The sequence below is a fragment of the Pholis gunnellus genome, assembly GCF_910591455.1.
Source record: "Pholis gunnellus genome assembly, chromosome: 17".
NCBI classification, from domain to species: domain Eukaryota; kingdom Metazoa; phylum Chordata; class Actinopteri; order Perciformes; family Pholidae; genus Pholis; species Pholis gunnellus.
This window is the reverse complement of record NC_136544.1, coordinates 20703695-20718342: the sequence shown is the minus strand read 5'-3', so window position 1 is coordinate 20718342 and position 14648 is coordinate 20703695. Positions and strand designations below refer to the sequence as shown.

The 14648-nt window shown below is 43.3% G+C and overlaps 1 protein-coding gene across 1 annotated transcript in view; it reads right to left on the bottom strand.

The window, feature by feature from the left end:
• Window positions 1–14648, bottom strand: part of grin2ca (glutamate receptor, ionotropic, N-methyl D-aspartate 2Ca) — a gene marked incomplete at both ends in the record, with an annotated part of 45953 nt that overhangs the window by 26744 nt on the left and 4561 nt on the right. The window contains 2 exons of the mRNA XM_079178183.1: window positions 57–171; window positions 4232–4833. Of these exons, the coding sequence (XP_079034309.1) occupies window positions 57–171; window positions 4232–4833 (717 nt within the window). The remainder of the gene's footprint in view (window positions 1–56; window positions 172–4231; window positions 4834–14648) is intronic.

Sequence of the window (14648 nt, the reverse complement as noted above, 5' to 3'; positions counted from 1 at the left end):
CGTTTGAATTGAACTGCACAACAGCGGCTAGTATAGACATAGATGAAAAAGCTCACCTTGTCCCACTGTCTCTCTCGGTCCAGAGTGATAATGATCATGGCTGGATTCACCAGGTAGCCGTTGCTGTTGAAGGAGAAGTCGTTGTGCTCCCAGGTTACGTTCAACATGTGCCTGCAGAGAAACAAAGCCCAGAGAGGAAGATGATCAGTGAAAATCACTGAAAAAACGCACATCAACAGGTTGTTTTGTGTGACCAACAGCGCAAAACCCAGTGATGTTCATCTTACTATCACATAACAGGAGTGTAAGAAAATATCTTAATTAATAATTCACATGCAAAGATTCGTGGCAGACAGTCGCTCAGATTGCACTAAAGGTGTTTGGATGTCAGAGGGATTGTGATGAATGCAGATCCCAAAAAAGATGACTCAGATGTGATGCTCATGACAGTGTTAGTTGTACTATGAAGTGTTGAGTACAGTGCGATACAGAATTGTTTGAAATGTCCCCTTTAATGAAAGTAGTTTTCCAACGTTGCCAGTGCACAGAATGCTACGTCCTTCCTCCCGTCTGTGTTTTACTGACGTAGATCCTGGCTGCCTTTAAAGTTGATAAAGATACGTACAGTGTTTGTGTTGTTTTTATCCTAAAAGATAGTTGGATAGTTCAGACAGTTAAGGACACGTTTCAAGTAGAGAAATGCGACTCCATCATTAGAGCATGCTTTTATGAATGCTATACAAATGCAAACGGTATAAGATTTTGTACTTTCAATGCCTTAATTATTGCCAGAATGCACCAAATTGCACTATTTAACCCGGACCCCCCCGAGGTGACTTTGGCCCTCATTGCCAGTAGAAATCTCCTTTCTAACCTCATTTACAATGAGAGCAGGCCTTTTCATATTTTTCCATTCCTTCCGTGTTGTATTAAATGTCACAAATGCCTCGTCATCGCACAGAAACGTTATTTTTCTGACAGCTTCTGCGGTGTGAAGAGAACAGCTATCTCCTGTGATTCCACCGTGTCATCACTCGCATCCCATCAGACCCGCGGCGCTTCCTCTCTCTCTCGCACTTCAGCCGACGCTCCAGCGGAGGTGATGAAAGCCCGCTGGGAGGAGAATAGCCTTCGGCTCTGTCTGTGTGAAAAGCCTATTTAATCTGGTAATCTGCAGTAATCCCATTAACAGGTGAGCTGACTCATTACCAGAAGCTCGTTTGTAAAAAAAAGAAAAAGTCTCTGATCAATTGAGGACAAATCTGAGAACCGCGGGGGATGTTAGCGTTTGATCTGGCTGCAAAGAGAAGGAATGACTGACTATAAAGTTAATGGAAAGTGCTTTGTTCTGTCTCGCCGACCTTCACGTTACTGCTGCTCAAATCACGGCTGCTGGGTTTGGAAAAGTCCAAAAGGAAAAAGGGGGGTTTGTACAGTATCACAGCCCGAGATCATGTTTTTTCCATGGTTGGGTTTACAAAAGGAAAGGTTGTCTCCCCTACAGCTCTGAACTGACTCCGAAAGGAACAAATGTACTTCAGACACGAGAGAGAGATGTTTTATGATGCAAGAGAAGCGTCCGACGACGCTCGTGTCCTGTTTGTGGCGACAGCACACATTCACACTCCACACACTCCCAATCTCCCTGAATGACCTTGGTCCGTATGAGCCAAACGCTGAGGCCCGAGCAGGTTTTTCTTTCTTTCTGGCTCTTCCCTTTGCTGATTAAAACATTTTTCTAACAAAACAGGATTTGCTCCGTGGCACAGATGGTGTCAGATTGCTCTTTTTGGGCAGGGTTTGAGTCGGGAGAAGCCCCGCCCTCATCCGTCGTCTCCAACAACCACCCGACCCGCTAAGTTACCTCGCAGTCTCCGAGAGATGCATCGCTGAGGACACGAGGACAAAGATGGCCGAGGACACAGTTTTGGAAAAGTGTGACAGTCGCTATAAAACGTTTTCACATCACCAAACAGATCGTGCATAATTAAACCACTCTTGACCTCTTTTTGCCGGTTGAATCCGAATCCGTTTCTGATGTGTCTTTATAATCTATCAGGAATTAAAGAGGATACTTATACCTCTGATCCCTGAACATCAGACAAAGTGATGCCTTTCCCAAACAAAGATTATGCAAATAATATGCTGCTGATATAAATCGAAACACTAGAAAAGACTCAGACATCAGGATTAGTTTGTTCAAACATGTTTTCCTGAGAAGTGACCTCTTGTGGATGTTCAGCTGATGTCTGTCTTCTAAGAAGCAGAAGTCGAGCCGTGTTGGCACAAAGGAGGCTGTCGAGCATGCAAAGCATCAGACACGGAGGAACTGCAGGTTGCATACTGACAGTCAACATTGATTTCTTTTATCCCCGACCACCAGCTCTCCTGAATCTCAACCGAGTGGTTTTAAAAATCTAAACCGAACCGTAGAAGTGAAACACAAGAGTTCTCGTTTCTTGAAAGCAGAGACCAAAGACCTATTTCATTGTTTAGGACCATTTATGTGAAAGAAATGAAATTAAACAAGTGTTAGTCTTTAAGACGATTGATCTCAATTACGATTCTGGCTTCCAACGACGAGTTATAAATCCAACGCACCCTTTCCTTTAACGGGTGCATCGACCTGCACCAGGTCGGCTTTAAAAGGTTTCTCGTCAGGTGTCTGCGGCGATGCCGTCGACCCACCTCAGCTCGTTTAAGGGGCCCAAACGAGCTCAGGTGGGAAATGGCTTTGTTATTACGTCTCATCATCATTCATATCTCATTCATAAATAATGTGTTTATGACTAAACTGTTTGCTAGAGCACACAATTGTTTACAAGAACAACGCCTCTTAAACTTGTCTCTCAAAGTGCAGCAGATTGATGCATTTAACTTTACGACGTACAAACATGTTTAGTTCAGCTCAAGCCGAGATGACGGAGAGAGAGACTTTATTTAAAGTTCAAGAAAAAATGTAACGCACGATGTTTCTAAAGTCAGTAACGGCGTTAAATAATCGCGGTCTTGATAACGACCGAAATAATCGTGCTTCAGATGCCGTAATGGAGCATCCATAGCAGAGTGTCTTTGTTGGCTTCCTCTCTTCTTGCACAGCTGCAGTAACAGTTGGTCACATTGAGTGCTTTTTCATTATACTTGGGGGGCTCAATTTAAAATGAGAAGTATTATCCTTAGTGTCTAGTTTATCTTTAAGCACAACAAACGAGACGGCGTGAAGTACACATGAGACGAGTCTAAAGCCGCGGGGGTTCATATCTCACGCTCACCATTAGCACCATTAACCACGAGTCACCGCAAAGTTGTCTCCGTGGAAGGAGCCTCCACTCTGTAACTCACTAATGTCATTTATGAGCGCCGTCTTCAAGTGGCCCCAGCGGCCATTTTTCTAAATGCGAGTGCATTCTTTGCCAAGAGCACCATCACCGGCCCACGAGCTCTTTCCTCACTTTCTCATGCACCATGCATTGTGTGTAAATACAAAGAAATTACATTGCTATCAAACATGGAAGCTCCTTTATAAAGACGAGCATTTACACACTTTGAAGAATTCCACAGAAACAATGTGCTGTGTGTCCACAGTGGTGTTTGAGTCATGGTGTAAATAAAGGCCAGTCTTCTGAAAATACTGAGGGAAAGTTAACTGAAGTGGTGGAATTATGTCTTTTCTAATAGCTGACATTGTAAATTCGACAAGATGCAAATTACTACATTCGCCAATCTGCTGCTGCAAGTTTCTCTCTTTAAATTTGCTTTATATTATACCAAAATATTTCTGTGCAGTGAATATGTTTCCCGCCGCTTCTACTTTTGTCGTTTCTTTAAAGTTACTGTCGCAACACTTCCTGCTTTTTGTTATCTGTAACGCTAACTCGGAAAGAAGGTGACGGTGCCCTTTGAGCTGCCTGATGGCTTTAAATGTGAACCATCTGTCCGTCACAATAACTACTTTCATCGGATGATATACTGCGAGGCTTCATATTAAGCCGAACTTAGATGTGTAAAAAGGAAACGTAGGCTTATTAAAAAATGAATGAAATCAGCAGGGGTTTGGATAAAGAAACACAAGTCACAAATTCTAAATGTTTTTCTTTCACTTGTGAATTGGTGCTGTGGAAATTAACATAACAAGACATTTTTACAACAAGCAGAGTCTCTAGAAACAGGAAACAAGGAAGCTTCCTGCTGAAATATGATGAAATCAACTTATATCAGAAGTGAAGCGTACCTGAACAGAGTGTTGTTTGCAGTAGTGGGCTTGACGGGGTTGAGACAGTCGCTCTGGCCCTCGGGAACAAAGCCCCTCTGTTTCTGGAAGCTCTGCACGCCTTTCACCACGATGGCCACGCCGTCCCGCACCCTCTTCCTCAGGCTCATCCTCCAGCGGTCCGTGATGATGCTGATGAGCCCCACGGGGAAGCTCTCGGGCGGGGCGATGTCCGGGTTCCCCACCGCCAGGCTGGGGATAATCCAGATGTAGCCCGGCCCCACCAGCCTGGACTCGGCCGCCATGCTGAACAGGTACTGGGCCTCTTCGTGGGAGCAGTAGACCAGCAGCACCTGGGCGTCGATCTGCTGCAGCAGCCTCCGCGCCCGGACGTCGTTCATGCCGTCGGCGGACATGTCGAAGGTCAGCACGTCCTGCAGGTCCCATATGAAGTAGCTGGTGTCGCTGAAGGACTTCACGTAATCCACGTAGGTTTCGTAGCCCGGGTACAGGCTGGTTATGACCACGAAGCTGTCCCAGTTGTACTCCTCCATCACCTTGAACATGCCGTTGATCTGCTGCTCGATGGAGGAGCCCAGCTGGAGGAAGTTGGAGCCCTCGCCCTGTACGAAGAGGAAAACATCATCATGAGCAGGTGAATAATAAATGAAGACCTTTACGGTTAGTTAACCAACTGCATAACAAGCAAGAACCCCAAAACCCGTCGGCCGGATTGAAAAGCATGTTTTTATTAACTCTTCATCTTCATCTTCATCTTTCCGACGGTTTCCAAACACATCATGTGTGATTCTGTCAGAAAGAAATACTTAAAAGAAGCCTAACATTGTGATATTTCCTAAAAAAACCATTTTATTCTACATGTCTCATTTAACATTTCCTCTCAAATGAATTGTTTGCTCTCATAAAATCCTGTAAAAACACATTTAATTCTGCACAACTATGAAGATTGATTCGGCCGAGACCAACAGTCACGTGACGACAATTCAGTGAAACTTTGACTGAACTTCAGGAAGTGAACACAGAGCAGAGAGGAGAGAGGCTGTAAACATGTAAATAGTTTAATACATACAGTAATGTACTTATTTTAAACATTGGTAACACTTGTGGTCACTTGGAACAATGTTGTACATATAGATTATATTGTTTTAACAGTTTTATATAGTAAATGATCAAATAAATTCAACATGCATTTTTAACCTTTTTATGATTTATGGCGTCATAACTGTCATACTGCACAAGAGACATGTTTTAGTTCTCTCTGCTTCTAGTCACGATGGTTCTGTTTCCAGAGAGGACGTTTATATTACAGAACGCCCCAAAACTGCTTTGAGTTCAGAGGGTTAACGCATCTTAATTCATTTTGTATGATGTGCAGTAGAGTCTCTGTGGAGGGAACACAGACTTTACACAAATCACTCAGAGAGGAGTGGGTTGCCCAACCAGTCGGGTCTGCAGTACGGCTCTGACAGGAGTTAAGTGCTTCTGCTTTATTCTGCTCTTCCAGGAGCTGCAGACCCATTCATCACTTAAACTCACACGTCCTACTTTTGCCGCGCAAACACCCGGCCGTCATCCACACTTGCAAATTCAGAGGGATGGCACTATCACCGTGGCCAGCGCTGCGCTCCGCGTTTCATCTGTCTTTTCTGCAAAAGCAATGACCTTGAGAGAGAAATGAGGATGTTGAGGGCAAACACGCTTTATAGCATCTCTTGCAGGATTTGATACTTCTTTCAAAAAAAGCACTTCGGGGGGAAGTAGAGCTTCAGGTGTCGTGAGGTTTTTCCAACCGTTTGTCAAAGACGTTACACCTGCTGTGACATCACTGATTGGGGCGTGGCCAAAGGTGCCTGAAAGATCCCAGGTGGAAAACGGCGCAGCAGCGGGTTTTGTTGCCGTTGATTTAGTATCGAGTTACCCTTTAAAGGTGCCGTCTGCAACGTTTTAAAATCAATGCATCACCACTCGAACGAAACGGCAACACAACCTGAACAGTGCACTTCACTTTGCCTCCTGGGTTACGTTGTTGGGACAAAAAAAATGCAGAATTTCTTCAAGCACGAAGACTGAAAGCACAAAATACAAAGAAATAGTTTTTCTTCCAGTTTAAATAAAGCCAACGCTTCGATGTGTGCTGATGAAAGAAGTGACGTAACATTCATTGTTCTAACTATTTGTCTCGTGAACGATGAGTTTGCTTTCATCCACAAAGCAGAGTTTAATAACAGATAAACAATACAAAATGTATTCACTTAATAAACCAATTTATTATTCATTTACATCAATGGTGGGTGATGTGTTTCCTTATTTTTAACAAGGCATCAGCAAAGGTTCTTATGATTTTATACATTTTATATTAATTTATTAAATCATAAGAATCATGAGGAGGTTAACATCACAGGGATTTTTCATCCCCTGGAAACCAAAATGTTTTAATAATTCCTTATGATTGAGCTTTAATAAAGCCTAAAAAAACTAATTATAAACACTCACTAAAGGGTAAATGAACTGGTACCTAAATACTACCGTGTACTAGATAAAACTTCTATTTAAGTTGTGACGAACGTCAGTACAGATAACACGTCATCAAAGACGTATTAACACGTGTGATTGCATGGAAAGCAGCTGGAAAGCTGAACTCAAATGTAGATTTATAGAAGTGTTGCTATGAAGCCGGCCAGCGCAGTAATTGTACCGAAGTATCGCAATTAATGCGACGGTGACGGATTGATTGCGACTCTACTTGTGCAGCCATTAGTTTCAACAGAGGTTATTGATTCTTCAGCAGATTCCCATCACTGTGCCTCGTCTTCACCGCTGCTCTGCAAAACAAACATCATCATTAAACCCGCGACTCGTTTGCTTGACGTTCCTGTGAGTGAGGGTGTAAAGTCATAGGATTATGCTGCGGATAAGAGGTTTGTTATTCTATTAGAGGACTTTGCTCTTCGTATATTGCCTCTGATCTTCCTCAAGTAGAAATATACGTTTTGTCTCTGAGGTGATGTTGTAAAAAGCTCTTTCTCTTGCTCAGTCGAGCTGATATTGTTACGTGGCCCCCGCCTGACCCCGCTCCCTCTCTGGGGACAAACCACTCCACCCTGAGGATCGGAGGGGGTCGGGTATCCTGAGACTGTCTCCTCGCCGTCCTTGAAGGGAAGTTCAGTGGTCCTGTGATGTATGAGCAGCTTATGATTTCAGACGTCACGGCTGAATCCGGGGGCTCTGCGCCTCCGACTGCACCGCGCTCACGCCCCCGAAAACATGTTCTGTTTTCCTCTCGCCTCGCTCCACTCGTCACAGCCCTTGTGTGCTCTCGCTGCTCTTCTCATATCCTCAAACAGTGAGGTCGCGATATATGAGAGGGTTTCACATTTTATTCTAAAGCACGGTTTCTCTAAACAGAATCATCATGTGTGACGAAAAAGCAAACAAATGGAAGCTTCAAAATTGTGATATTTCATCAAAAACATTTAAAATTGTGTCCCAAATCAACAGTTTGCTTTAACCAGATTCTGTAAAAATACATTAAATTCTCAGCTCAACTATGAAGTCATGATTGAATGTGAACTTCAGTCTGCTGAACACAGAGCAGAGAGGAAATGTCAATAGCTCAATATATATGCAGAGCCTCCCGTGTTTCCCCAACATTGGTAACACTTGTGGGCAAGAAATTCACCTTTCTTTCTTATGATTTATGGCATCATAACTGTGTTAATCTGTACAAGAGACGTGTTTGAGTTCTCTCTGCTGCAGCACTTTTATATTACAATGTGTTAAAACAAGAGGCCACAGAGGTTTAAATGTGACAGCAGCAAAACAAAACTGCGGCGGTCAACCATTATGAAAACAACAAAGAAATAATATATTGTAATAACGCTGTAAGTGGGACAGTGGTTATGATATATTTGGCCTTTTTAATTCATTAAATTAAAACCCAAAGCTCGTAACTTTCCTTCCTAAAACGCCTGTTCTCATACGTTTCACCAGCGTCTTCACTAGAAACTGGTCTCAGCTCAGTGTGACCTGCTGTGGACTGAACTGGATTAGACTGCAGTGGAGGCCGGCCGGCTGCGTACATCCACACTTAGTTGCAGGAATATTATGCAGGTTAGTCACGGAGCAGCTTGAGAAGATCCTATGAATCTACTAATTTTCCCTCCTTCCCCTCACTGTCCCACAGCAAATCTGCCAGCGTTATTACCTCGTTCCTGCATCAACTTCGTCCCCCCCGACAGGTCGCCGAGGCGTCACAGAGTGAAGCACGTGCAGCTGTGAGTGTGTTTATATGCATGTGTTTTCTGAACGCCTCGTACATACTTAGTAGCCCGAGGGTCGGTCGGAGTTAAAGCGCCACGATCTCAACAGCTCAATTAACGGAGAGCGGACTGATAGCGCGGCCCCAAAATGAGCCCGGGGCATTACCGCCGGGCTCAGCTGCAGCTCCAAAGCCTGAAGTCACGACGGCCCCGTCAGCGTGCGGGAGCATGTGCGGTTACTGTCCAGAGCATATGCTGGAAGGAAATGAAACAGTCACAGTCGGTTATGCTGGAATGTAATATGAATTCCCCACCAGTGCTTTTTCTAGGAGCCTAAAGAGTCCAGCAGGCTCCTGTGATGTGTTATCCAGACACATCTGAAGGCAAACATGTTTGTACCCGTTCCAACCGCCACACTTGAAAAGTGGGGCAGAAAAAAAAAAATCCCGTAATCACAGCCTCCTCCGGGCTGCATCCCACTTCTTCCCTGATCTCCCTCCAAGAGTTCCGTCTCCTGTCTTTGCAGCATCAACATGATGAATCTTTCTCATGCTTTAGTCACTAAACTCTACGCACTTAAAGAACCTCTTGTTTCGGCTGACCTCCAGCGGTCTCTGCGCTCGTATGATGTCGAAGTGTACTGCAGGGTGTGTCGGTGCACTGTGACATCACTGTTGGATGCGGTTAAAGGTGCAACAGACTTCAAACCTTTAAACTTTGAATAAAATAAATGTTATTTCAAAGAGTCCGGGCTAGACCGTGTCCACTCTAAAGACCTTTACACACCGGGGGCGTTTTTCCTCATGCGATTAATTTGCACGTCAATAATTTTAGTCAGAACTTACGCAAGAACGCGTCAAAACAGCAACTCTGTTTCTGGAATGAAGTGGATTTCTCCGAGAGGCGTCAACCAATCATGTTGTGTGGAAAGGACATGTAGTCCTTAGGTAGCAAACTTTATTCCTCTTTTCAACCTTGACAAAAGACGGCACAGACGAGATCAACCCCATCCTGTTCTTACCTTTCACAATAAAAGCTCGAGACATATTAACAGTTCACCAAAGGGAACTCAAATTCACTCAGAGCGTTTTGGTCTTTGGTCTGGGATCTGTCAGGAACTGTAGTTACTATATGATGTTTTAATTATTTGCCTCACTTATTAAAACCCAGAAAGATGATTCATGTGTGAAGAGGTGTGTGATCATAATGACATATGTCATTTTATATCACAATAGATACTGAAAACTCAAGGTACTGCACCACAATAATACGATCCAAAGTCTCCACGGATCTAATCCAACCGAAGATATTTCAAGAGATGAACAGTGAAGGGAAACCTCTCAGTAATCTCACGATGTGTATGATCATATTGCCCAACACTATGAATAATAACTGTGTTAGATTATGTCCTGGGTGGATGTAAATGAGTATCAACCATGACTCTCTGTTGAGGCGGTAAGCTGTGCTTCCACAGTGTCGTCCACAGAAGCTCACAGTAATAGTCCACAGTCCCAAAGAAGATTACAGCCATTGAGTGGAGAGCTTAGCTTCTCAAGGCTGAGATTACATCCACCAGGGTAAAATATACACCAGAACCCATATCTGTTCACACACAGATGCAGAAACAACGCGGTCGTCTTCGCGCTCAACTTTCACTTTTTAACCCTTTAAACATTTTTGTCAAGCTCAAAATCTCGCAACGACCGGCTGAGAGAATGTTTGAGCAGCCAGAAGATTATTTAGATGCTTTGAAGCTGGTCTGAGTTGGAGGAAGATGAAATTGTAAAGCAGTGATTATCTCTGAACAACAGCTGTTTGTACGTCACTGACACCAAAACAAGGACTCGAGATGTGTTTTAGTTCTGTAGCGGCGCCGTGACGCGAGCCTCCGCGGACGTGATGGGAGGCGTCTGTACTCTCTGCGCTGCTTTATTCTCCAAAACACCAGAGGGCGTACAAACAGAACTGTGAAGATTCAAAAAGACAGCGAGTGTAACTCATAGATATGCCCGTAGACTGTAGGTGTAACTGGCAAAAATTGCGATTTACTTATTTATTATATCTTTACTTTTTGACTATTTAATGTACTTGTTTTGTTTTTATTTTCTTGTTTTTTACTGACGTCTCTTTCCTGCTGTAATCCTGCAAATGCCCCCGCTGTGGGAATAATAAAGGATTATCTTATCTCATATTCATGGACTACTTTATTACATTTGTACAAACCCAAATATTAAACGCATTATAAAGAAACAAAGGTTTGATATCAAACAATTTAATTTGGCTGCAAAAGTTTTACTCAAATGAAGATTTTAAAGACGACGTGTTTCTAAAACATCTCAAAAAGAATTGGCCTTCTTTGTATAATCCCTAGACGTGTAAATATTGTTTTTATTCGCGGACTTTTTGTGACAGTCACGTGATCGCGTGTGCCGAGTCACAAAAATTCACGTGTTCACACCGAGCGCCGGCTTCACTACGGCGAGTATAAACTAAGCTCAACACACTAACGGCAGTGTTTACCTGCTCTAAAACGCTCACTGGAGAGCTGAAGGTTCTGTGAAGGACTCAGCTGAGGGATGCCTGTACGATGGACGTGGAATACATCAGGGGAACAAGAGATGGAAGCCACAACGAGATGATGTATTGCGGTAAACGTGTTTGTGGCAGTCGGTTAAATCAGAACTGAAGATATGGAACACAAAGTGGTGCACGGTTCCCCAGGTCACATGACCATCTCTCTCTCTCTCTCTCTCTCTCTCTCTCTCTCTCTCTCTCTCTCTCTCTCTCTCTCTCTCTAAAGAGAGACTTCTGGCCCCGGCTCTGTATGGTGACATATGTCGGCCTCCGCCGCGCAGCAGGAAACGCCCCGGCGTCGCCTTCCTGTGCTGCTGACGTCACGTAGATCCTGCACGGCAACCAGGAACAGACACACAACTCTCTGGTCGTTCTCCTCTCCAACAAAAAAAACGACAACATTAAGACACCGTGTCGACGGACTGGAATAGTATGCAGATGAACCCGGGAGGTTCTGTCTGTATTTGACACGAGAACATGAAGAGAACTCACCGAGGATTGAGTCACTTTTAGTTAACCGTAAAGATCCAGCCAATTAAAATATCTCACTGTTTGATATTTTTATCTTAATCACCAAGTTAACATGATGTAGAGAAACAAAAATGAATTCATGAGAAAACAATTGCAACAATTTTCATATAAGCTTCGGCTCATCTGACTGTAAAAACAATATGAAAACAATATTCTCAAAAATGTGGTACTCGTCTCATGACAAACGTTAAAGAATCAGTGTTTTTTGGGGGATAATAAACTAAGCTCAACACACTAACGGCAGTGTTTACCTGCTCTAAAAGGCTCACTGGAGAGCTGAAGGTTCTGTGAAGGACTCAGCTGAGGGATGCCTACACGATGGACGTGGAATACATCAGGGGAACAAGAGATGGAAGCCACAACGAGATGATGTATTGCGGTAAACGTGTTTGTGGCAGTCGGTTAAATCAGAACTGAAGATATGGAACACAAAGTGGTGCACGGTTCCCCAGGTCACATGACCATCTCTCTCTCTTTCTCTCTCTCTCTCTCTCTCTCTCTCTCTCTCTCTCTCTCTCTCTCAAGCACGTCCTTCACTCGAAACTACTCAAAATGGCTGGTTGCCCCTTTAACACTGTACTTAACACTGTAACGCTGATATATAATTTCTCTTGTCACAATATACCACGATATACCCCGCCTGACATCTGACTGGTTTAACTTGTGCTGCACATACATATGTACCCCCCCCAGACTGCTTTGTATGTCTGCTCGGCCTCGTTCTAGACGGGTTACGCTGTAACTGTGCCAGTGGTTTTTAGAATGCAGCGGGAGGTGGAGGAAGAGACAAGCGAGTTCATGACGAAGCGACGGCAGACAGAGAAAAAAAAAGAAAGAAAGAAGAGGAACTGCTCTAGTTTTGAGAAAAAGCCTCGGGCTCATGTTCCTGCAAACACAATCAGGGTTTCTGCTGGTGTCTGACTTACATTTTTGTCCACTTGATGGGCTGAGGCTCGGAGGATGTGATCTGTCTGAACGCACGATGAACGCTTCAAAGGATGCTTTGGATTTTAGGTCAGGATATTGAGCTAAATGCATAATGAGGGAACAAGTGGATTTTGTGCTACAGTTGTTCGGGAATAAAGCAGTTTAGAACAACCTCTTATATAGTGATTAACTACTCCTGAAGGACGCCACTACATGAGTTTATTTGTTCAGAGAAGTCATCCAGTCATACTGCCACAAAAACTACTGGTGTCAAAGCTGCACCAGGAAGGATTTTCAGTTAGAACTACACCCCTCGGTCTTACTGATATGCCCCGTAATCACCCTCATAGCCCCTTTTGGTTTTCCCTTTTTCATGCTGCATTCAGCTTCTATCATAAAACACTTCTATCGCCAATATTATCCAAATAGTTTACCTTCGGCAGAGAAATGCTGACGTGAATCTTTGTTCTAAATACTTGTTTTGCTGGAGCTCTGAGCTGTTGTGTTCCTGGCAAAGAAGCAGCCATAGTGTCACTTTTAAAACAGCTTTTCTTTAGACTTAACGAATATTTTCTGTCATTTCTGTCAGCCGTAATTACTTTTGATTTATGCTCTGTTTGCACATTGAGCAAAAGACCTGTGAGGAATGAGTGATCTGCTGGGAATAGTGAAGAATGTAGCTTTGATTTATTGTCCATCTGACATATGGCTGCTAGAGTTCTAACGCTAGAGATGCATCAGTGAATAATGCTCTTAGAGGAGTAAACTTTGCTTCTTCATACTTCATCTTCACATTAGTTCCCTCTGAGCGTTTGCTCGTCATCGTTTCCTTTTCTTGTCCTCGTTGGGATAGAAAACAAACAGGATGATGCTGCCGATCAACAGACTCGAATGTCCCGAGGACAGGAATCAGTTTATCACCTAATTTTATGCTGTCACTTTCAGAAAGATCAAACCCCCTCGGCTCTCAGCGATATCTATGATGAATGAATGAGCTCCGTCGCCTTGTTGACTACCTTTGACAGCGTCCCATAAATCAATCGACCGGGCGGCGGCGCCGATTGTTTAGAAGACGACTCAAAGAGGGTTGGAACAAACTCGTCTCTGTGTGCCTGGTACATCGAGTAGCTGTCATGTGCACATTGACACATTCACAGCAATTCAATATGAATAAAGACAACTTAAAGAATGAAAAGGTGACTTTCTAATAAGGCGTGCAAATCACAAGTTTCATCACGATATGAGGTTATATTCTTTGGATAATGATACAATGTTTCCTGATATGACAAGTCTACCGTGATGTGATTCCATTTTGTTTTAATTCAGTGGCCTGCAGTCAACATGAAACAATATCATAATGTCCATTTAACAAAATCAGTTACATTTATATCAACTCACTTAAAGAAACTAAAAGTGTGATTTGACAAAGTTATTACTCGGCTCCGCTTGGACTAAAATGGTGACACAGAAGTACTATGGGAATTTGAAAATACAGATTTATCTTAAATGTGATGATATATACGGATGTTTTCAGACAAAATATTCAAATCCACATCTGGAACAAGACCATGAGAAATGTGCTTACAAATGATCAAATGATCACGCGAGGCTGGGAGGTGTTCGTGTCAATCAGGCCCGGTACCTCAGTGGGTAGCAGAAGATTACGGTTGGTTTCCAACTGGGAGCGTCCGTATTAATAATGCATGCACTCGCTGTTCTGTGAGGCACCTTTAACACGATCTCAACACAGCATATATTGATGGTCTCAAACGCTCGTCGTTCGTCACTGGCTAATTACTGATGAAAAGCATTCATTAGTTCATTTTAACGGCTGCAAGCCTTTGTCGTTATTACTTATTACATGTGTTTATTTTGTAATGTATCATGATTGAGTTGCTGTAAATGAGCAGCAGGAGGCAGAGTGACATCTCTTTGATTACCCTGGAGAAGCGATGCTGATGGCAAGACCACCCATGTTTTCTGAAACGGATGCAGGGGAGCTGTCTACAAAACCATATGAATTCAGGGAATTACTTGAGTCTTACTATTGTCTCCTTGTTTCTCTGAAAACAGAAAATGCCTCAAGATTCAAAATGGAAGAAATTATAGCTAAAATCTAATTCTAA